General features: G+C 47.5%; 1 protein-coding gene across 13 annotated transcripts in view; it reads left to right on the top strand.

The window, feature by feature from the left end:
* The window catches only part of INPP5B (inositol polyphosphate-5-phosphatase B), an 85,409-nt gene that overhangs the window by 10,566 nt on the left and 57,533 nt on the right, over positions 1-17,310 (top strand). For 8 of the 13 annotated variants that reach the window (XM_024357966.3, XM_024357967.3, XM_024357969.3 and 5 more), the window contains one exon: positions 4,093-4,233. In XM_024357966.3, coding sequence (XP_024213734.3) covers positions 4,093-4,233 — 141 coding nt within the window. Of the gene's footprint in view, positions 1-4,092; positions 4,474-5,469; positions 5,689-17,310 lie in introns of those variants that run through there. The other 5 variants (XM_063803362.1, XM_024357984.3, XR_010154383.1 and 2 more) reach the window with 3 other exon arrangements.

Raw genomic sequence — 17,310 nt, forward strand, 5'->3', positions numbered from 1 at the left:
CCAGGAGAGGTCAGCAGAGAGCATCTCATGAAGGGTCTTAGCTACCCAGCAAAGAGCTTGGACTTTGCCCTATAGCTTATGGGGAACCATTAAGGAATTTTATTTATTTATTTATTTATTTTTTGATACGGAGTCTCACTCTGTCGCCCAGGCTGGAGTGCAGTGGCGTGATCTCGGCTTACTGCAAGCTCCACCTCGCAGGTTCATGCCATTCTCCTGCCTCAGCCTCCCGAGTAGCTGGGACTACAGGTGCCCACCACCACGCCTGGCTAATTTTTTGTATTTTTAATAGAGACTGGGTTTCACCATGTTAGCCAGAATGGTCTGGATCTCCTGACCTCGTGATCCGCCCGCCTTGGCCTTCCAAAGTGCTGGGATTACAGGCGTGAGCCACCGCGCCCGGCCGCCATTAAGGAATTTTTAAGCTGGAGAGTGATAAGGCAAGATTTGCAAGTTAGAAAAGTTCCTCTGGCAACTGGTATAGAAAAAGAGAACTAGAGCAGGGAGATAGGAATGTACTGGAATGGCTAAGGAATGGAAAATGAGGCTGGGACCTGGGAGAGCCCTGGTGATGGGAATGGGGAAGGAGGGATGGACTTGAAAAATAGAGAGGTCAAACTGATGAGAATGAAGGCACCATGGGGGCAGTGAGTTTGGGTCACGTTCACAACTTCATCCGCAGAGATAAGAACAGTGCCAGCCTGCAAGGTGGCTCACGCCTGTAATCCCAGCACTTTGGGAGGCCAAGGCGGGCGGATCACGAGGTCAGGAGTTCAAGACCAGCCTGACCAATATGGTGAAACCCCATCTCTACTAAAAATACAAAAAAATTAGCCAGGCGTGGTGGCACGTGCCTGTAGTCCCAGCTACTCGGGAGGCTGAGGCGGGAGAATCGCTTGAACCCGGGAGGCAGAGGTTGCAGTGAGCCGAGATCATGCCACTGCACTCCAGCCTGGGCGACAGAGCCAGACTCCATTTTTTTTTTTTTTTTTTGAGATGGAGTCTGGCTCTGTCGCCCAGACTGGAGTGCAGTGGCACGATCTCGGCTCACTGCAAGCTCCGCCTCCTGGGTTCACGCCATTCTCCCACCTCAGCCTCCCGAGTAGCTGGGAGTACAGGCGCCCGCCAGCACGCCCGGCTAATTTTTTGTATTTTTTTAGTAGAGATGGGGTTTCACCGTGTTAGCCAGGATGGTCTCGATCTCCTGACCTCGTGATCCGCCCGCCTCGGCCTCCCAAAGTGTTGGGATTACAGGCGTGAGCCACTGCGCCCGGCCAAGACTCCATCTTAAAAAAAAAAGAACACCGCCTGTCATATAGCAGGCACTTAATAAATATTTGTTGACTGCAGGAGCAGAGGTTGGTAGCTATGAGAATGAAAGACAGGAGTCAAGGATGACTTCTTTCTTTTAGGATTGGGTGTGTGTCTTGCAGTCCCCTTACCTGTCATCCTTCTGGGGTCCACACCACACCTGGGGTAACCAGCAGAGAAACTCTGTACCAACCAACTTCTCTGAGTGCTTGTCATGATGGGGATTTCCTCAGGGAGGGACCTGGGTTAGAAGGGACTCTCAGTATTGACAGACTCTTAGATATCCACCAGCCCAACTCTTTCATTTTACTAGAGGCACTAGAGGCAAAAGGAACTAGGTTTTTTCCACCCAGTCCTTGATGGATAATGTTGTACAGCACAAAAGGCCAGAGAGTGGAAGTGTCTTGGCTAAGAATCTACTATTAGAGAAACATCGGCTAACAAGAGATCACAGTTAGCTAACATTAATTGAGCACCTACTGTGTGCCAGACATTTTTCTAGATACTGAGACAATGCACAACAACTGTATTTCTCCGTTTCGTCTTCTGAACAGTACTAAGTAGATATCCTGTTTTACAGACGAGTAAATTGACACAGAGGAGGCAAGCAACTTACCCAAGATCAATCATCAATTGAAGTAATAGGGGCCGGGTGGGGTGGCTCACACCTGTAATCCCAGCACTTTTGAGAGGTTGAGGTGGGCGGATCATGAGGTCAGGAGTTCGAGACCAGACTGACCAATATGGTGAAACCTCGCCTCTACTAAAAATACAAAAATTAGCCAGGCGTGGTGCCGTGTGCCTGTAATCCCAGCTACTCAGGAGTCTGAGGCAGAGAATCATTTGAACCCGGCAGGCGGAGGTTGCAGTAAGCGGAGATCACGTTACTGCATTCCAGCCTGGGCGACAGAGCAAGAGTTTGTCCCAAAATAAATAAATAAATAAATAAATAAATAAAATAAAAATTGAAGTAATGGGACCAGGTTTGAAACTTCAGTTTCTGATGCCAAAGCCCTCGGAGTTCAGAGATTTCAGTGCAGATCCCAGGTCTGTCACTTCCTAAATGTGAATGTGAACACTACATTTTATTTTATCTATTATTTATTTATTTATTTATTTATTTATTGAGACAGAGTCTAGCTCTGTCACCCAGGCTGGGGTGTGGTGGTGCAATCTTGGCTCACTGCAACCTCCACCTCCCAGGTTCAGTTTATTCTCCTGCCTCAGCCTCCCGAGTAGCTGGGATTACAGGTGCCCGCCACCACACCCGGCTAATTTTTGTATTTTCTTTTTTTCTTGAGACAGAGTCTCACTCTTTCACCCAGGTTGGAGTGCTGTGGTGCGATCTCAGCTCACTGAAACCTCTACCTCCCAGGTTAGAGGGATTCTCCTGCCTCAGCCTCCCGAGTAGCTGGGACTACAGGCGCACGCCACCATGGCCAGCTAATTTTTTGTATTTTTTGTAGAGACAGGGTTTCACCATGTTAGCCAGGATGGTCTCGATCTCCTGACCTCGTGATCTGCCCGCCTCAGCCTCCCAAAGTGCTGGGATTACAGGTATGCGCCTGGCCCTACTATATATTTTACTTTTTCAGACCTTGGCTTTTTTATTTATACAATGGAAATATAAACTTGCCTTCTTCAATAAGCCAAGTTTTTTGAGGATCAGACGAGGCCAAGTATGGGTTAATAGTATGTAAATGCTGAAGACAACTTAAAAGCTGTGTCTGGCAGTGCCATAGTCAGGACTGGAACTCAAGTCTTCTCATATATCATGTCCTTGCACATCCCATTCAGTTCGGTCGGGTTCATGCAGCTCTACAAACAGAGCAGGCGGGATAGCAGAAGGGTTAAGAGCAACTGTTCCAGAGTCAGATAGTTTGAGTCAGAGGGTTTGAGTCAGAGACAGAGGTGACTCAAGAATTTCTAGGAGGGAGAGTGGCAGTCTGGTTAAGGGAGAAACAGAGGACTTGTCTTGATATATTTCATAGTAAACACACTGCTTACTTACGGCATGTGTTTCTCTGGAGTGGGCTGCCAACTGCTGCTGGAGGTTATGGGTGGTGAAATCCTCCAACCCTCTGGCATCGGTTTGAATCCTCCACTCTGCTAGTCACTCTGCGACCTCAGACTTAACCTCTCTGAACTTGGTTGCCTTGTATATAAAATGGGGATAATAGGCCGGGGGTGGTGGCTCACGCCTGTAATCCCAACACTTTGGGAGGCCGAGGCAGGTGGATCATGAGGTCAGGAGATCAAGACCATCCTGGCTAATATGGTGAAACCCCGTCTCTACTAAAATACAAAAAATTAGCCAGGCATGGTGGCACGTGCCTGTAGTCCCAGCTACTCGGGAGGCTGAGGCAGGAGAATCGCTTGAATCCGGGAGGCAGAGGTTGCAGTGAGCGGAGATCGCTCCACTGCACTCCAGCTTAGGCGACAAAGCGAGACTCCGTCTCAAAAAAAAAAAAAAAAAGAAAAGAAAATTGGGATAATAGTTTCCTCCCTCATAAAAGGTGTGTTACGAGGAGTAGGAAGATAATATTTATACGAGGCACAGACCTTGGCACATAGTTACCGTGAGGTTCAAGGAATGGCGGTGGTCTCTGCCTTGGAATAGTACTTTTGTGTTCACAATTATTCTTGCATTTGAACCTCAGTGCGCACAGAACCCTTCTGTGCGCGGGAGAAACAGGGCGGGAGTCTCTTGGGATAATACAATCATGCAGAGCCGGCTCTTCAAGCCCGTGGCTCAGTCTGCCCCCATTTGTTCCTGCACAGGCTTCGATTCTGCGACCCGGGATCCTGAATTCCTGTGGCTGTCTCGGTATAGGTGCGCAGAGCTGGAGCTGGAGATGCCAAGGCCACGCGGTTGTAACTCGGCCCTAGTTACCTGGCCAGGGTATGCGACAATTGGCGGAGGCAGGTATCCGTCCCGGAAGAAACGGTGGGGATTGGAGGAGGCCCGGCCACAGGGGGCGGGCTCCGTTCTGTTTTGGGGCGGAGCGATGGAGAAGACAGGCTTTCGATTGATGGAGCGGGCACACGGGGGCGGGTTCGTCTGGGGGCGGAGCGCGCGGGACGGGCGGCGGGATGAGGAGCTTGAGGAAGCAGGCAGGGAAATGTCTGCCGCCGCCGGCTCTCGGGAGCGCAACACTGCAGGTCCGGCGGGCGGCGGGAAGCTGGGCTGGGGAGCTGGGCCGGGGGCGGCGGTGCGCCCGGCCCTCGGGTGGGCAGGGTCGGCGGTTTGGCCAGTGGACGCTCGGAGCGAAGACCAAAGTCCTGGTGGCCCTCTGGAGGCTGGGACACTGGGGCAGAAGTTCTGTGATGTTCTTCTCAGGCGTGCGTGACGAGGGTAGGCGGGTGGAAATGGGGTACTTGGGAATCCGGAGGCTGGGGTTTTAGTAAAGCTCCGTTCCGAACTCGCTGTGTGACCTCGGGCCACTCGCTGCCCCTCTCTGGGCCTGTTGCTCCATCTGAGCTTGCTCTTCAATCCTGACCTTCCGAGTTTGTCGCGTGGGGCGGGTGGGGGAGCGGTGCCCTGCCTACGATAGAGTCTTCCTTTGGGTGAGGTATGGTATGTGTTGGGGCTCTGTCAGTTCTCAGCCCCTGTGATGATAGCGCAGTGTACAGGGCTGGAGTCTTGGGGAGCCCTGTCTACTCTGGGACTAGAGGCCAGGATGAAGTTACAGGTTATAAAGGGACTAGGTTTTTTCCCACCCAGCAGTTGGTGGATAATGGGGAGCACAGAAGGCCAGTTGCTGAGCAGGAGCTTGTCGTTTGGAGATGGGAGGCTCAGGGCTGAAATTTGGGTGAGTCCGTGCTCTGGGAGGACCTGCAGACCTGTCTTTTTTTGTCCAGCTCCAGGGTTTTCTGCAAGGGCCCCTGGTGCTTTTTTCCCCTGGGTGTGTCCGTGAGGCTCCATTTATGTGTGAGCTTTGGCATGACCCCTAGTACCTATTTGTGACAGTCATTTGCCAGCAATGAAGAGCCTGTCAAGTAGCTGTGTAAAGTGTGGGCCAGCCCTCCACTTGTTCTTACAAGGCTTGGAAACTATGAGGGGCAGGGAGGAGTGGCATGTTGCACAAGAGTTTGTAAACTGAGAGGAAACGAGGTGAACAGAGGACTTCCTCGGTGCTTGTTTCTCCTTCATTGCAGCCATCACAAGGTGCGATCGGAGCGCCTGATGGTGCTGATAGTTTGCATCTTCCTTGGGCTTATCTCAGAGTTCACTATCACTAGAGTTTCCATGACATTCTGGGCTATGGTGCTGGGACGGGTGAGAGTTTAAGAGCACCTCATCTCCTTGCCCCTTCACAAGAGACTGCCAGAATCCAGACAATTGGCGGAGGACAAGGCCAATGGCAGCAGAAAGAGGTGGGTGCTGTGTTCTCAGCCAGTACACCAGAGCCAGGCCATGCAGGCACTTCATTCCCTTAGTCTTCTGTGACAAGTCAGGCCAGCTAGCTCTGAAGCCAGTTAGCTGCCCCGACTGAGAAATGTGCAGGGATCTCAATCTTTCATTTCCTTTCAAAAAACAGAGACTAGCCATATGCTGGAGAGGAATTATTGTTACGGTTTCGGTTTTATTTTTATTTTAAAATAATTTGAAAGCTGAACATGGTGGTGCGTACCTGTAGTCCCAGCCACTTGAGAGGCTGAGGTGGGAGGCTTGAGCCCAGGAGTTTGAGGGTGATGTGCACTATGATTGATCCTGTGAATTAGTTGCTGCACTCCAGCCTAGGCAACATAGTGAGACTGTCTCTAAAATAAATAAATAAATAGTTTTAAAAATTTTGTCAGCCAGGCGTGGTGACTCATGCCTGTAATCCCAGCACTGTGGGAAGCTGAGGCGGGTGGATCACCTGAGGTCAGGAGTTCGAGACCAGCCTGGCCAACATGGCGAAACCCTGTCACTACTAAAAATACAAAAATTAGATGGGCGTGGTGGCAGGTGCCTGTAATCCCAAGTACTCTGGAGGCTGAGGTAGGAGAATTGCTTGAACCCAGGAGGCAGAGGTTGCAGTGAGCCGAGATCGTGCCATTGCATTCCAGCCTGGGAGACGGAGCAAGACTCCATCTCGAAAAAAAAAAAAAAAAATTTATCTTAAAATACCTACAGTAAGTGGGGTGACACTATTAATTGCTAAGTTGCTGCTGCTAAAATTGGTAAGAAATGGTATCAAGCCCCTCAGTTCTATTTGGGTCATCTGTTTCCAGAGTTATTATGGCCTCAGAGGAGAGTTACATCTTCTATAACAGGTAGGAAGAACCCTTTGGGCTGCCTTTGGATGTCGATACAGGCCCCAAGGGAAACAGAGGAGTAGATTGTTTTTTCCTATATGCATATGATCAAAATACCCACTTTTTGATAGCTTAGAGAACCCAAAGCAAACGGTTGCTTAAAAATGCTGTTTCTGGCTGGGCACGGTGACTCATGCCTTTAATCCCAACATTTGGAAGGCTGAGGCGGGCGGATCATGAGGTCAGGAGTTCGAGACCAGCCTGGCCAACATGGCGAAACCCTGTCTCTACTAAAAATACAAAAATTAGATGGGTGTAGTGGCACATGGCTATAATCCCAGGTACTTGGGAAGCTGAGGTAGGAGAATCGCTTGAACCCAGGAGGCAGAGGTTGCAGTGCGCTGAGATCGTGCCACTGCACTCCAGCCTGGGAGACAGAGCGAGACTCCATCTCAAAAAAAAAAAAAAAAATTTTTTTTTTAATCATAATACCTACAGTAAGTGACTGGGTGACACTGTTAATTGCTAAGTTGCTGCTGCTAAAATTGGTAAGAAATGGTATCAAGCTCCCCAGTTCTGTTTGGGTCATCTCTGTTTCCAGAGTTCTGGCCTCAGAGGAGAGTTACATCTTCTATAACAGGTGGGAAGAACCCTTTGGGCTGCCTCTGGATGTCGATACAGGCCCCAAGGGAAACGGAGTAGTAGATTTGTTTTTTCCTATATGCATATGATCAAAATACCCACTACTTGATAGCCTAGAGAAACCAAGGCAAATGGTTGCTTAAAAATGCTGTTTTTGGCTGGGCGTGGTGGCTCATGCCTAATCCCAGCACTTTGGGAGGCCGAGGTGGGCGGATCACGAGATCAGGAGTTCAAGACCAGGCTGGGCAACATGACGAAATCCTGTCTCTACTAAAAATATAAAAATTAGGCCAGGCACAGTGGCTTATGCCTGTAATCCCAGCACTTTGGGAGGCTGAGGCAGGCGGATCACAAGGTCAGGAGATCAAGACCATCCTGGCTAACACGGTGAAACCCCATCTGTACTAAAAATACAAAAAAAATTAACTGGGCATGGTAGTGTGCACTTATAGTCCCAGCTACTCGGGAGTCTGAGGCAGGAGAACCGCTTGAACCTGGGAGGCAGAGGTTGCAGTTAGCCGAGATCGCGCCACTGCACTCCAGCCTGGGCAAGACTCCATCTCAAAACAAAACAAAACAAAAAAACCCCCAAAAAACAGAACTTAGCATGGTGGCAGGCACCTGTAATCCCTGCTACTTGGGAGGCTGAGGCAGGAGAATCAGTTGAACCCGGGAGGTGGCGATTGCAGTGAGCTGAGATCGCGGCATTGCACTCCAGTCTGGGTGACAAGAGCAAGACTCTGTCCCCCCAGAAAAAAAAAAGCTGTTTTTGATGCACGGCAGGAGAAACAAAGGCACCCCTCAGGAGCTGGCAGTCTGACTGAGAGGGGTCTGATAATACGTAGATAGAGGTAAGAGAGTATAGGGTTGGCCCAGCAGGACAGTGTTCCTTGTAGCGTGAGCCAAGGGCATAGAGCACCTTCGAGGCCCAGGCATTTTGGGGGATAGGTGAATCTGGTCTTCATTCTTTGCCTTTGCATTAATAGAGATAGGAATGATCTTTGATGATTCTTTCAAAATGTCCTTTCTTTTCTTTGATTTGTCTCTGCTGAATTCAGGAATGTTAGGCTGAGCTTGGTAGAGATTATAGTAGAAAAATGAGGCCGGGCGCAGTGGCTCACGCCTGTAATCCCTGCACTTTGGGAGGCCAAGGAGGGCGGATCACGAGGTCAGGAGATTGAGACCATCCTGGCTAACATGGTGAAACCCCGTCTCTACTAAAAATACAAAAAAATTAGCCGGGCATGGTGGTGGGCGCCTGTAGTCCCAGCTACTCGGGAGGCTGAGGCAGGAGAATGGCGTGAACTTGGGAGGCAGAGCTTGCAGTGAGCTGAGATTGCGCCACTGGACTCCAGCCTTGGTGACAGAGCGAGACTCTGTCTCAAAAAAAAAAAAAAAAAAAGAAAAGAAAAAGAAAAATGAAATGGAGCTAGTTTCAGACTGGAATCCACGTCTTCAGGTTCAGACCAGTGTCTAGGAGGTAAGTTGTGATGTTGAAGTCAGGTAATGCTTTTGGTTGAGTGGCAGCTTGTTCACGTGATTCTCTTGCCAAGCCCAGCTTGCACTGACTTTAGATTGGTAGTTGAATCGGTAGATTGGTAGGAGTCTTTCTGCTCCTGCACTTATTTAACTGCTCCTTTTTTTTTTGAGACGGAGTCTTGCTGTGTCACCAGGCTAGGAGTGCAGTGGCACGATCTTGGCTCACTGCAACTTCCACCTCCCGGGTTCAAGTAATTCTCCTGCCTTAGCCTCTCGAGTAGCTGGGACTACATACATGCACCTGCACGCCACCACACCCAGCTCATTTTTGTATTTTTAGTAGGGACGGTGTTTCACCTTGTTGGCCAGGATGGTCGCCATCTCCTGACCTCGTGATCTGCCCGCCTGGGCCTCCCAAAGTGCTGAGATTACAGGCGTGAGCCACCGCGCCTGGCCTCACTGTTCTTAACATCTTTTTTCTTTTCTTTTTTTTTCTTCCTAACCACTAGATGACCAGGGATGCTGTTAACTTCCTTTTGCAGCTTTTTCTTTCCTTAAAAAGAGTGAAGTCTGATTTGGGAGAAATACCTCATTATTTCCATCTAGCAACTGAAGTTGCTCTTATTCAGAAAACCCCATTGAGGATCCTGCACAGGGCCCAGTACTTATCCAAGTCAGTCTGTAAAATGTTCACCTGCATTGCATCCTGGGTACACGCAAAACCTGGAGCTGTGTTGTGGAGGGTTTTGAACTATGCACTAAAAAGGAAATGGCTACTCAGAAGTCCCACAGGGGCCATTCTGGGCTATTTTAACAAAGCAGTAATAGCAAATACATTTTGTTTTTTTTTAATCCAAAGTTGATTAGAAATGAGCCAGCTTCGCCGGGTGTGGTGGCTCAAGCCTGTAATTCCAGCACTTTCAGAGGCCGAGGTGGGCGGATCACAAGGTCAGGAGTTCAAGACCATCCTGGCCAACGTGGTGAAACCCCATCTCTACTAAAATATAAAAAATTAGCTGGGCGTGGTGGCGTGCGCCTGTATCCCAGCTACTTGAGAGGCTGAGGCAAGGGAATCACTTGAACCTGGGAGGCGGAGGTTGCAGTGGGCTGAGATCACACCACTGCATGCCAGCCTGACGACAGTGAGACTCCGTCTCAAAAAAAAAAAGAAATGAACCAGCTTTGTAGTAACTCAAATTTACAAGGGGATGTGTTTAAGTATTTTTTCTTCTGGACCCAGGAAACAAAGTATTAAAGTCTGTCATGCCAGTGAAAGGAAATGAATGCTATTTATATCTCAGGGTAACATAAAGGGTAACCTAGTTTACCAGAGTAGAAGCCAGAGAGCATGTTAGCAAAATAGCCCCCGGGGTGGTTTTCTCTCTCACTCTCTCTTTCATCTTGTTTTGTCAGTACTAATAGGTAAAACTTGTGTGACCAACATATCCTTTTAGCATGGAGAAAATAAATTTGCTTTTGTTTATCTTAGAGAACAAATATTGCCCATCATTTCCACCGTTGTGGGAAGCTCTGCAGGCTCCTAAGTAACTTATTTTAAGTCACTTTGTTTCCTTAAACAAAAGAGAACTGTATTTGTTTTTCTTCTTCCTTTTGTTGTTCCCCTCTCCATTTTCCTTCTTTGGGCCATTTAATCCAGTTTTATGTTTCTAGTACAAGAGAACCCCCTAAAGATTCTTTTTTTCTTCTGAAAACAGTTTGTTTTGGAATTCTACAGTTATTGTTGAGAGCAAGTGAGGTGACCCACAAACACTCAGTTAGAAGTGGAGCTTTGAACAGAAAAATCCTCAGGGAGGGACAGTTCAGGAAGAGGGAGGCATCAATATATTTATTAGAGGAAAGATACTGTACTGTTGGAGGATAGATGCTAGCTGACTTGCATGTTTTTCTTTGCTACTTAAAATATACTGTTAGCCCGGCACAGTGGTGCGCACCTGTAGTCCCAGCTACTCGGAGGCTGAGGCAGGAGTCTTGCTTGAGGAGTTCCAGACCAGCCTGGGCAACATAGTGATATCTCTAAATTTAAATAGATAAATATATAAAATAAATTACGCTCTAACAGTTTTGTTATTGGTGATCCATACATGAACTGAAGCTAGCAAATATGAATGAGAAGAGACTTTCTTTCTTGGAATGCCAATGATGAGAATTTAAACAAAGTGGATGTCAAAAGGCCTGGACATTTTTCTTTTTCTTTTCTTCATGGTTCCTTGGTGCACTATTACTTTCTCTTTTTGTTTTTATTTATTTTTATTTTATTTTATTTTTTTGAGACGGAGTCTCACTCTGTCACCCAGGCTGGAGTGCAGTGGTGTGATCTCTGCTCACTGCAGCCTCCACCTCCCGGGTTTAAGCAGTTCTCCTGCCTCAGCCTCCCAAGTAGCTGAGATTACAGGCATGTGCTACCACGTCTGGCTACTCTTTGTATTTTCAGTAAAGACGGGGTTTCAACATGTTGGCCAGGCTGATCTTGAACTCCTGATTTCAGGTGATCTGCCCACCTTGGCCTCCCAAAGTGCTGGGATTATAGGCGTGAGCCATCATGCCTGGACTAATTTTTATATTTTTAGTAGAGACAGGGTTTCACCATGTTGGCCAGGCTGGTCTTGAACTCCTGACCTCAAGTGATTCAGCCTGCCTTGGCCTCCCAAAGTGCTGGCATTACAGGTGTGAGCCACCATGCGCAGCCTCTTTTTGTTTTTAGAGACGAGATCTCCCTGTGTTGCCCAGGCTGGTCTCAAACTCCTGGCCTCAAGTGATCTTCCCGCCTCTGCCTCCCAAAGTGCTGGGATTACAGGCATGAGCCACCGCGCTTGACCTCTTTGTACGATATTAAACGTGTGTCTCAGCTTTCCTCTTATATGTCTTTAAAATGGGAGTGAATGTTTGCCTCCTGGAAAGTCACACAGGACTTAAGCAATGCTAATTATTTAGATGTGCTTTCATTTGGGAAATACAATTAGAAATGGGAAATGCTGGCCAGCAGCGGTGGCTCATGCCTGTAATCCCAGCACTTTGGGAGGCTGAGGTGGGCGGGTCACTTGAGGCCAGGAGTTTGAGATCAGCCTGGTCAACATGGCGAAACCCTGTTTCTACTAAAAATACAAAAATTAGCCCGGCGGGGTCTCACATGCCTGTAGTCCCAGCTAGTCAAGAGGCTGAGGTACGAGAATCGCTTGAACCCCAGAGGCGGAGGTTGCAGTGAGCCGAGATCACGCCACTGCACTCCAGCCTGGGCAAGAGCGAGACTCTGTCTCAAAAAAAAAAAAAAGAAAAAGAAATGGTAAATGCTCACCTCTGAGAACTGAGAACCTGGCTGCTGTCTTCAGGGTCTATCCTAGGGGGATTTCTTCCTGATAAGAACTGCATTGGCTGGGCACAGTGGCTCAGGCCTGTAATCTCAGCACTTTGGGAGGCTGAGGCAGGTGGATCACCTGAAGTCAGGAGTTTGAGACCAGCCTGGCCAACATGGTGAAAACCTGTCTTTACTAAAAATACAAAAATTAGCCAGGTGTGGTGGCTTGCGTCTGTAATCTGCGTGCCACTTGGGAAGCTGAGACAGGAGAATCACTTGAACCCTGGAGGCAGAGGTTGCAGTGAGCAGAGATCACGCCACTGCACTCCAGCCTGGGCGACACAGCGAGACTCCATCTCAAAAAAAAAAAAAAAAAAAAAAAAAAAGAACTGCACTTACTCCTTTCCTCCCTCCATTTTCATATTTCTGAATGCAGTCACTAACAACCTCAGGGTATCCTTGACTCTTCCCTCTGCTCTCATGTCTAATAAGCAAATTCTGTTCATTTTTTTTTTCTGCAGTGCCTCTCCTATCTACCCACATTTCAAAATCCCCCTCATTCATGTTGGTATCCTCTTAGCTGAACTGTTGCAGTAGTCTTCTTGTAAGTCTTCCCAACCTCAAGTTTCCCTCTCCCTTAGGGATCTCCTTAGAACATAACTTTGATCGTATTCTACTATTTTGTATGTGAACTTGAATATTGTACCACTCCCTGTTGCCTATAGAATAAAGTTCAAATTCCTTAGTATAGTGGTCAAGTCCTGCACTGCCTGACCTCAGCCTGCTTCTCTGTCTGGTCTTATCTGCTACAACTTATCTTCATTTCCTTTTACTTCAAACTTGACTGCTTATTATTTCTGGATAAAGCCCTGTACTTTTTCACCTATTTGTTGACTTCTCATTCAGCTACATTTTTGTAAGCTTGAACTTGCTGCTTTTAGCATTTTGCATTCTCTCTCCTTCCCAAATGACAGCCGAATGCCTTGTACATCAGTAGGTGCTCAAAAAATGTCTGTCTCTGGTTGAATTGTAGAGACCCATACAATTTCTAGCCCAAGGTGCTTTGTGGCCTCAACAACTCCTGCCCCCTTCCTCTTTGAGCATGCTCTGCATCTCTGTGTTGCCCTCCCCCCTTCCTGGTTTGCTCTTGCCCACTTCTCTTTTAGCTTTATCACCAGACCACAGACAGTTCACAGAAGGCCCACTGAAGGGAAGCCTGAGAAGGAAAAATTCAAGTCATCTCTCCAGGGGCCTATCACCACTAACCAACCTGTTGCCGTAAAGTAATTGCACTGTAGTCTTCCTCCTTGAAAGCTAAACTGGTCATATTTAGTCCTTGCCAGCCTAAATTGGATTTGTACAGGGTGCAAATTGGATTTCCAGTCTAGAACTTACAGGTTTGCTTGGCATGAGATGTGTTTTTAGAGATGTCTGTGTTCATTTTATTTTATTTTATTTTATTTATTTTTTTGAGACGGAGTCTCGCTGTGTCACCCAGGCTGGAGCTCCTGGGTTCATGCCATTCTTCTGCCTCAGCCTCCCAAGTAGCTGGGACTACAGGCGCCTGCCACCATGCCCGGCTAGTTTTTTGTATTTTTTAGTAGAGATGGGGTTTCACCGTGTTAGCCAGAATGGTCTCAATCTCCTGACCTCATGATCCACCTGCCTCGGCCTCCCAAAGTGCTGGGATTACAGGCGTGAGCCACCGCACCCGGCTTATTTCATTTTTTGAAACGGAGCCCAGCTTATTTCATTTTTTGAGACGGAGTTCACTCTGTCACCCAGGCTGGAGTGCAGTGACATGATCTCGACTCACCTCAACATCCACCTCCCAGGTTCAAGCAGTTCTCCTGTCTCAGCCTCCCAAGTAGCTGGGACTACAGACATGTGCCACCATGTCTGGCTAACTTTTATTTATTTTTATTATTTTTATTTTCATTTTTTTGAGACAGATTCTAGCTCTGTCACCTAGGCTAAAGTGCAGTGGCATGATCTCAACTCACTGCAACCTTCACCTCCCATGTTCAAGTGGTTCTCCTGCCTCAGCCTCCTACGTAGCCAGGACTACAGGTGTCTGCCACCACACCCAGCTCATTTTTATTTATTTTTAGTTTTTTGAGACAGTCTTGCTCTGTTGCCTAGGCTGGAGTGCAGTGGCGTGATCTCGGCTCATTGCAGCTTCCACCTCCTGGGTTCAAGCAGTTCTCCTGCCTCAGCCTCCTGAGTAGCTGGGATTACAGGCGCCCGCCAGCATGCCCGTTACAGGCGCCCGCCACCACGCCTGGCTAAGTTTTGTATTAGTAGAGACGGAGTTTTGCTATGTTGGCCTGGCTAGTCTTGAACTCCTGACCTCAGGTGATCCACCTGCCTTGGCTTCCCAAAGTGCTAGGATTACAGGCGTGAGCCACCACGCCTGGTCTTTATTTTATTTATTATTATTTTTCTAAAATTTTTGTATTTTTAGTAGAGACAGGGTTTCACCACGTTGGCCAGACTGGTCTCGAACTCCTGACCTCAGGTGATCCTCCCACCTCAGCCTCCCAAAGTGTGGAGATAATAGGCGTGAGGCACTGCGCCTGGCCCTGTGTTCATTTTAAATGATAGAATCTATGGCACTTCTTTTTAAAGCCGTGAGATATTTGAGAAATGTAAAAGAAATGAAAAAAGAAAACTAAACATGGTTATTTAACTTTGAAGAAAGTAACAAAACAATTTGGGATGGTGGCAAAGCTGAACTGGAAAAAAATGGATTTTTTCCATTCTTTTCAATGCCAGGTGCCCTGTGTTACGAATGTCACTCAAGAGTTACCTGCCCTGTGTACTATGTGCTAGGTAAACACTTAGCTCCTTTTTGTCATAAGAGTAAAATCCAAACTCTACATGGCGTTCGAAGTCTTACAGTTTAGCCTAAATTTACTACTGTTGTTATCATTATTAGTAGCACTTACCATTTATTAAGCACTTACTTTGAGTCCATGGGCCTTACACTGTGTCACAAAAATTCCATAAGAGGATCTCTATTATTTTTATTTATTTATTTATTTTTGAGATGGAGTCTTACTCTGTCGCCCAGTCTGGAGTGCAGTGGCGCAATCTCGGCTCACTGCAAACTCCACCTCCCGTGTTCACGCCATTCTCCTGCCTCAGCCTCCTGAGTAGCTGGGACTACGGGCGCCCGCCACCACGCCCGCCTGATTTTTTGAATTTTTAGTAGAGACAGGGTTTCACTGTGTTAGCCAGGATGGTCTCGATCTCCTGACCTTGTGATCCGCCTGCCTCGGCCTCCCAAGGCTCTGGGATTACAGGCGTGAGCCACCGCGCCTGGCCGAGGATCTCTGTTTTTCAGCTGGGAGATTGAGGCTTAGAGAGGGTAGGTAACATGCTTGTGATCACTCATCTGGTCATTGGCGGAGTAGAAAATAGAACTCAGGTCGCACTTGAGACCTGACTCTTACACTCTTGTTCTTCTTCTTTTTTTTTTTTTTTTTGAGACAGAGTCTCACTCTGTCACCCAGGCTGGAGTGCAATGGTTTGATCTCAGCTCACTGCAACCTCCGCCTCCTGGGTCCAAGTGATTCTCCTGTCTCAGCCTCCCAAATAGCTGGGATTACAGGTGCCCACCACCACACCTGGGTAATACTTGTATTTTTAGTAGAGACAGGGTTTCTCCATGTTGGCCAGGTTGGTCTCGAACTCCTGACCTCAAGTGATCTGCCAGCCTTGGCCTCCCAAAGTGCTGGGGTTATAGGCATGAGCCACCGCTCCCGGCCACATTCTTCTTTTGTATCCCTAGTGCTTCTCAAATAAAACTTTTCCCTACTTATTTATCCTACTTATTATTACTTGTTTCCAAGCATACCATAATGCCCTATCTTTGTGCTTTTGCTGAAGTTAAATTTTCTCTGCCAGAAATGCTTTCTGAGCCTCTCGTTTTCTCATCAGTGATATAGTTTATTGGTTGAGAGCACAGACTCTTGGCTCAGATTCCCTGGGTTTGAACCCTGGCTGTGTGCCATTTACTACTGTGTGCTCTTGGGCAAGTTATTTAACCTCTCTATGTATATCTCCTGGTCTGTAACGTGGACATAATAACAGCACCTACCTCATAGAGTAGTTGTGAGGATAAAATATATGTAAAGTGATTTAAACAGTGCTCAATACGTAGTAAGCCTTAAGTATTAGTTTTTGTTTGTTTGTTTGTTTGTTTTTTTAAGATGTAGTCTTGCTGTGTTGCCCAGGCTGGAGTGCAGTGGCATGATCTTGGCTCACTGCAACCTCTGCCTCCTGGGTCAAGTGATTCTTGTGCCTCAGCCTCCCAAGTAGCTGGGATTATAGGCGCCTGCCACCACGCCTGGCTAATTTTTTTTTGTATTTTTAGTAGAGATGGGGTTTCGCCATTTTGGCCAGGCTGGTCTTGAACTCCTGACCTCAGGTGATCTGCCCACCTCGGCTTCCCAAAGTGCTGGGATTACAGGCATGAACCACTGCTGGCCAAGTATTTGCTCTTAATATTATTAGTATTTATAATACTATCATTGTCATCATCAACAGAGCCTGACTTGTATTCTAGGTAGTTGGATCTAGAGTGGTTTATTTCCCCATGAATTCTTTGCTAGTATGTAAGGCCCTGTCTCAGACTTAGCCCTTGGAATGTCCCCCTGGTGGTGTGTGCAGGGCATGATCTTGCTGGCAAACATTGAACCTACTCACTTAATCCGGTCAGTTTGAACTGTCAGGTATTCTGAAGCACATGGTTTGCAGGTATTTTGCTTGCATGGTTTTGCAGGTTCTTCCAGTGTGCTGGAAATGGGATGCAAAGGCTGGTGACTGAGAAGATAGGAGGGGACACCTCCTCCTAGACCTGTCTAATAGGTGCTCAGGAAGGGTAGAACGTGATCTCCACCCAGCAGTGACAGCCACACTCCCACATATCCTGTACAGACTGTGCTGATACTTTTGCTTGGTTATCCAAACAGATTTAAACCTTCTATTCATATCGTACTTACCCTTGGGAGTTTATAGTTTCATTGATGATGATGTCCTCATGCATGCAAAATGGGAGGCTGTGGGATTTTGGAGTCAAGCAGATCTGGGTTTTAATGTCAGCTGCACCATTTACTGGCTCTATGTCCTCGAGCATGTCTGCTATCTGCTCTAGGCCTCAATTTCCTTATTTGTAAAACAAGGCTAATAATCAGACACAATGCATGAAGCATTGAACGTATTACCTAACTATGAGAGGTACTTGATAAATGGTAGTCATCATTATTAAAGCAGTGGGGGATTAGGAGTGATGGAGAAGAGGGACAGGAACAGTTCCT

The sequence above is a fragment of the Pan troglodytes genome, chromosome 1 (assembly GCF_028858775.2).
Source record: "Pan troglodytes isolate AG18354 chromosome 1, NHGRI_mPanTro3-v2.0_pri, whole genome shotgun sequence".
Classification (NCBI taxonomy): domain Eukaryota; kingdom Metazoa; phylum Chordata; class Mammalia; order Primates; family Hominidae; genus Pan; species Pan troglodytes.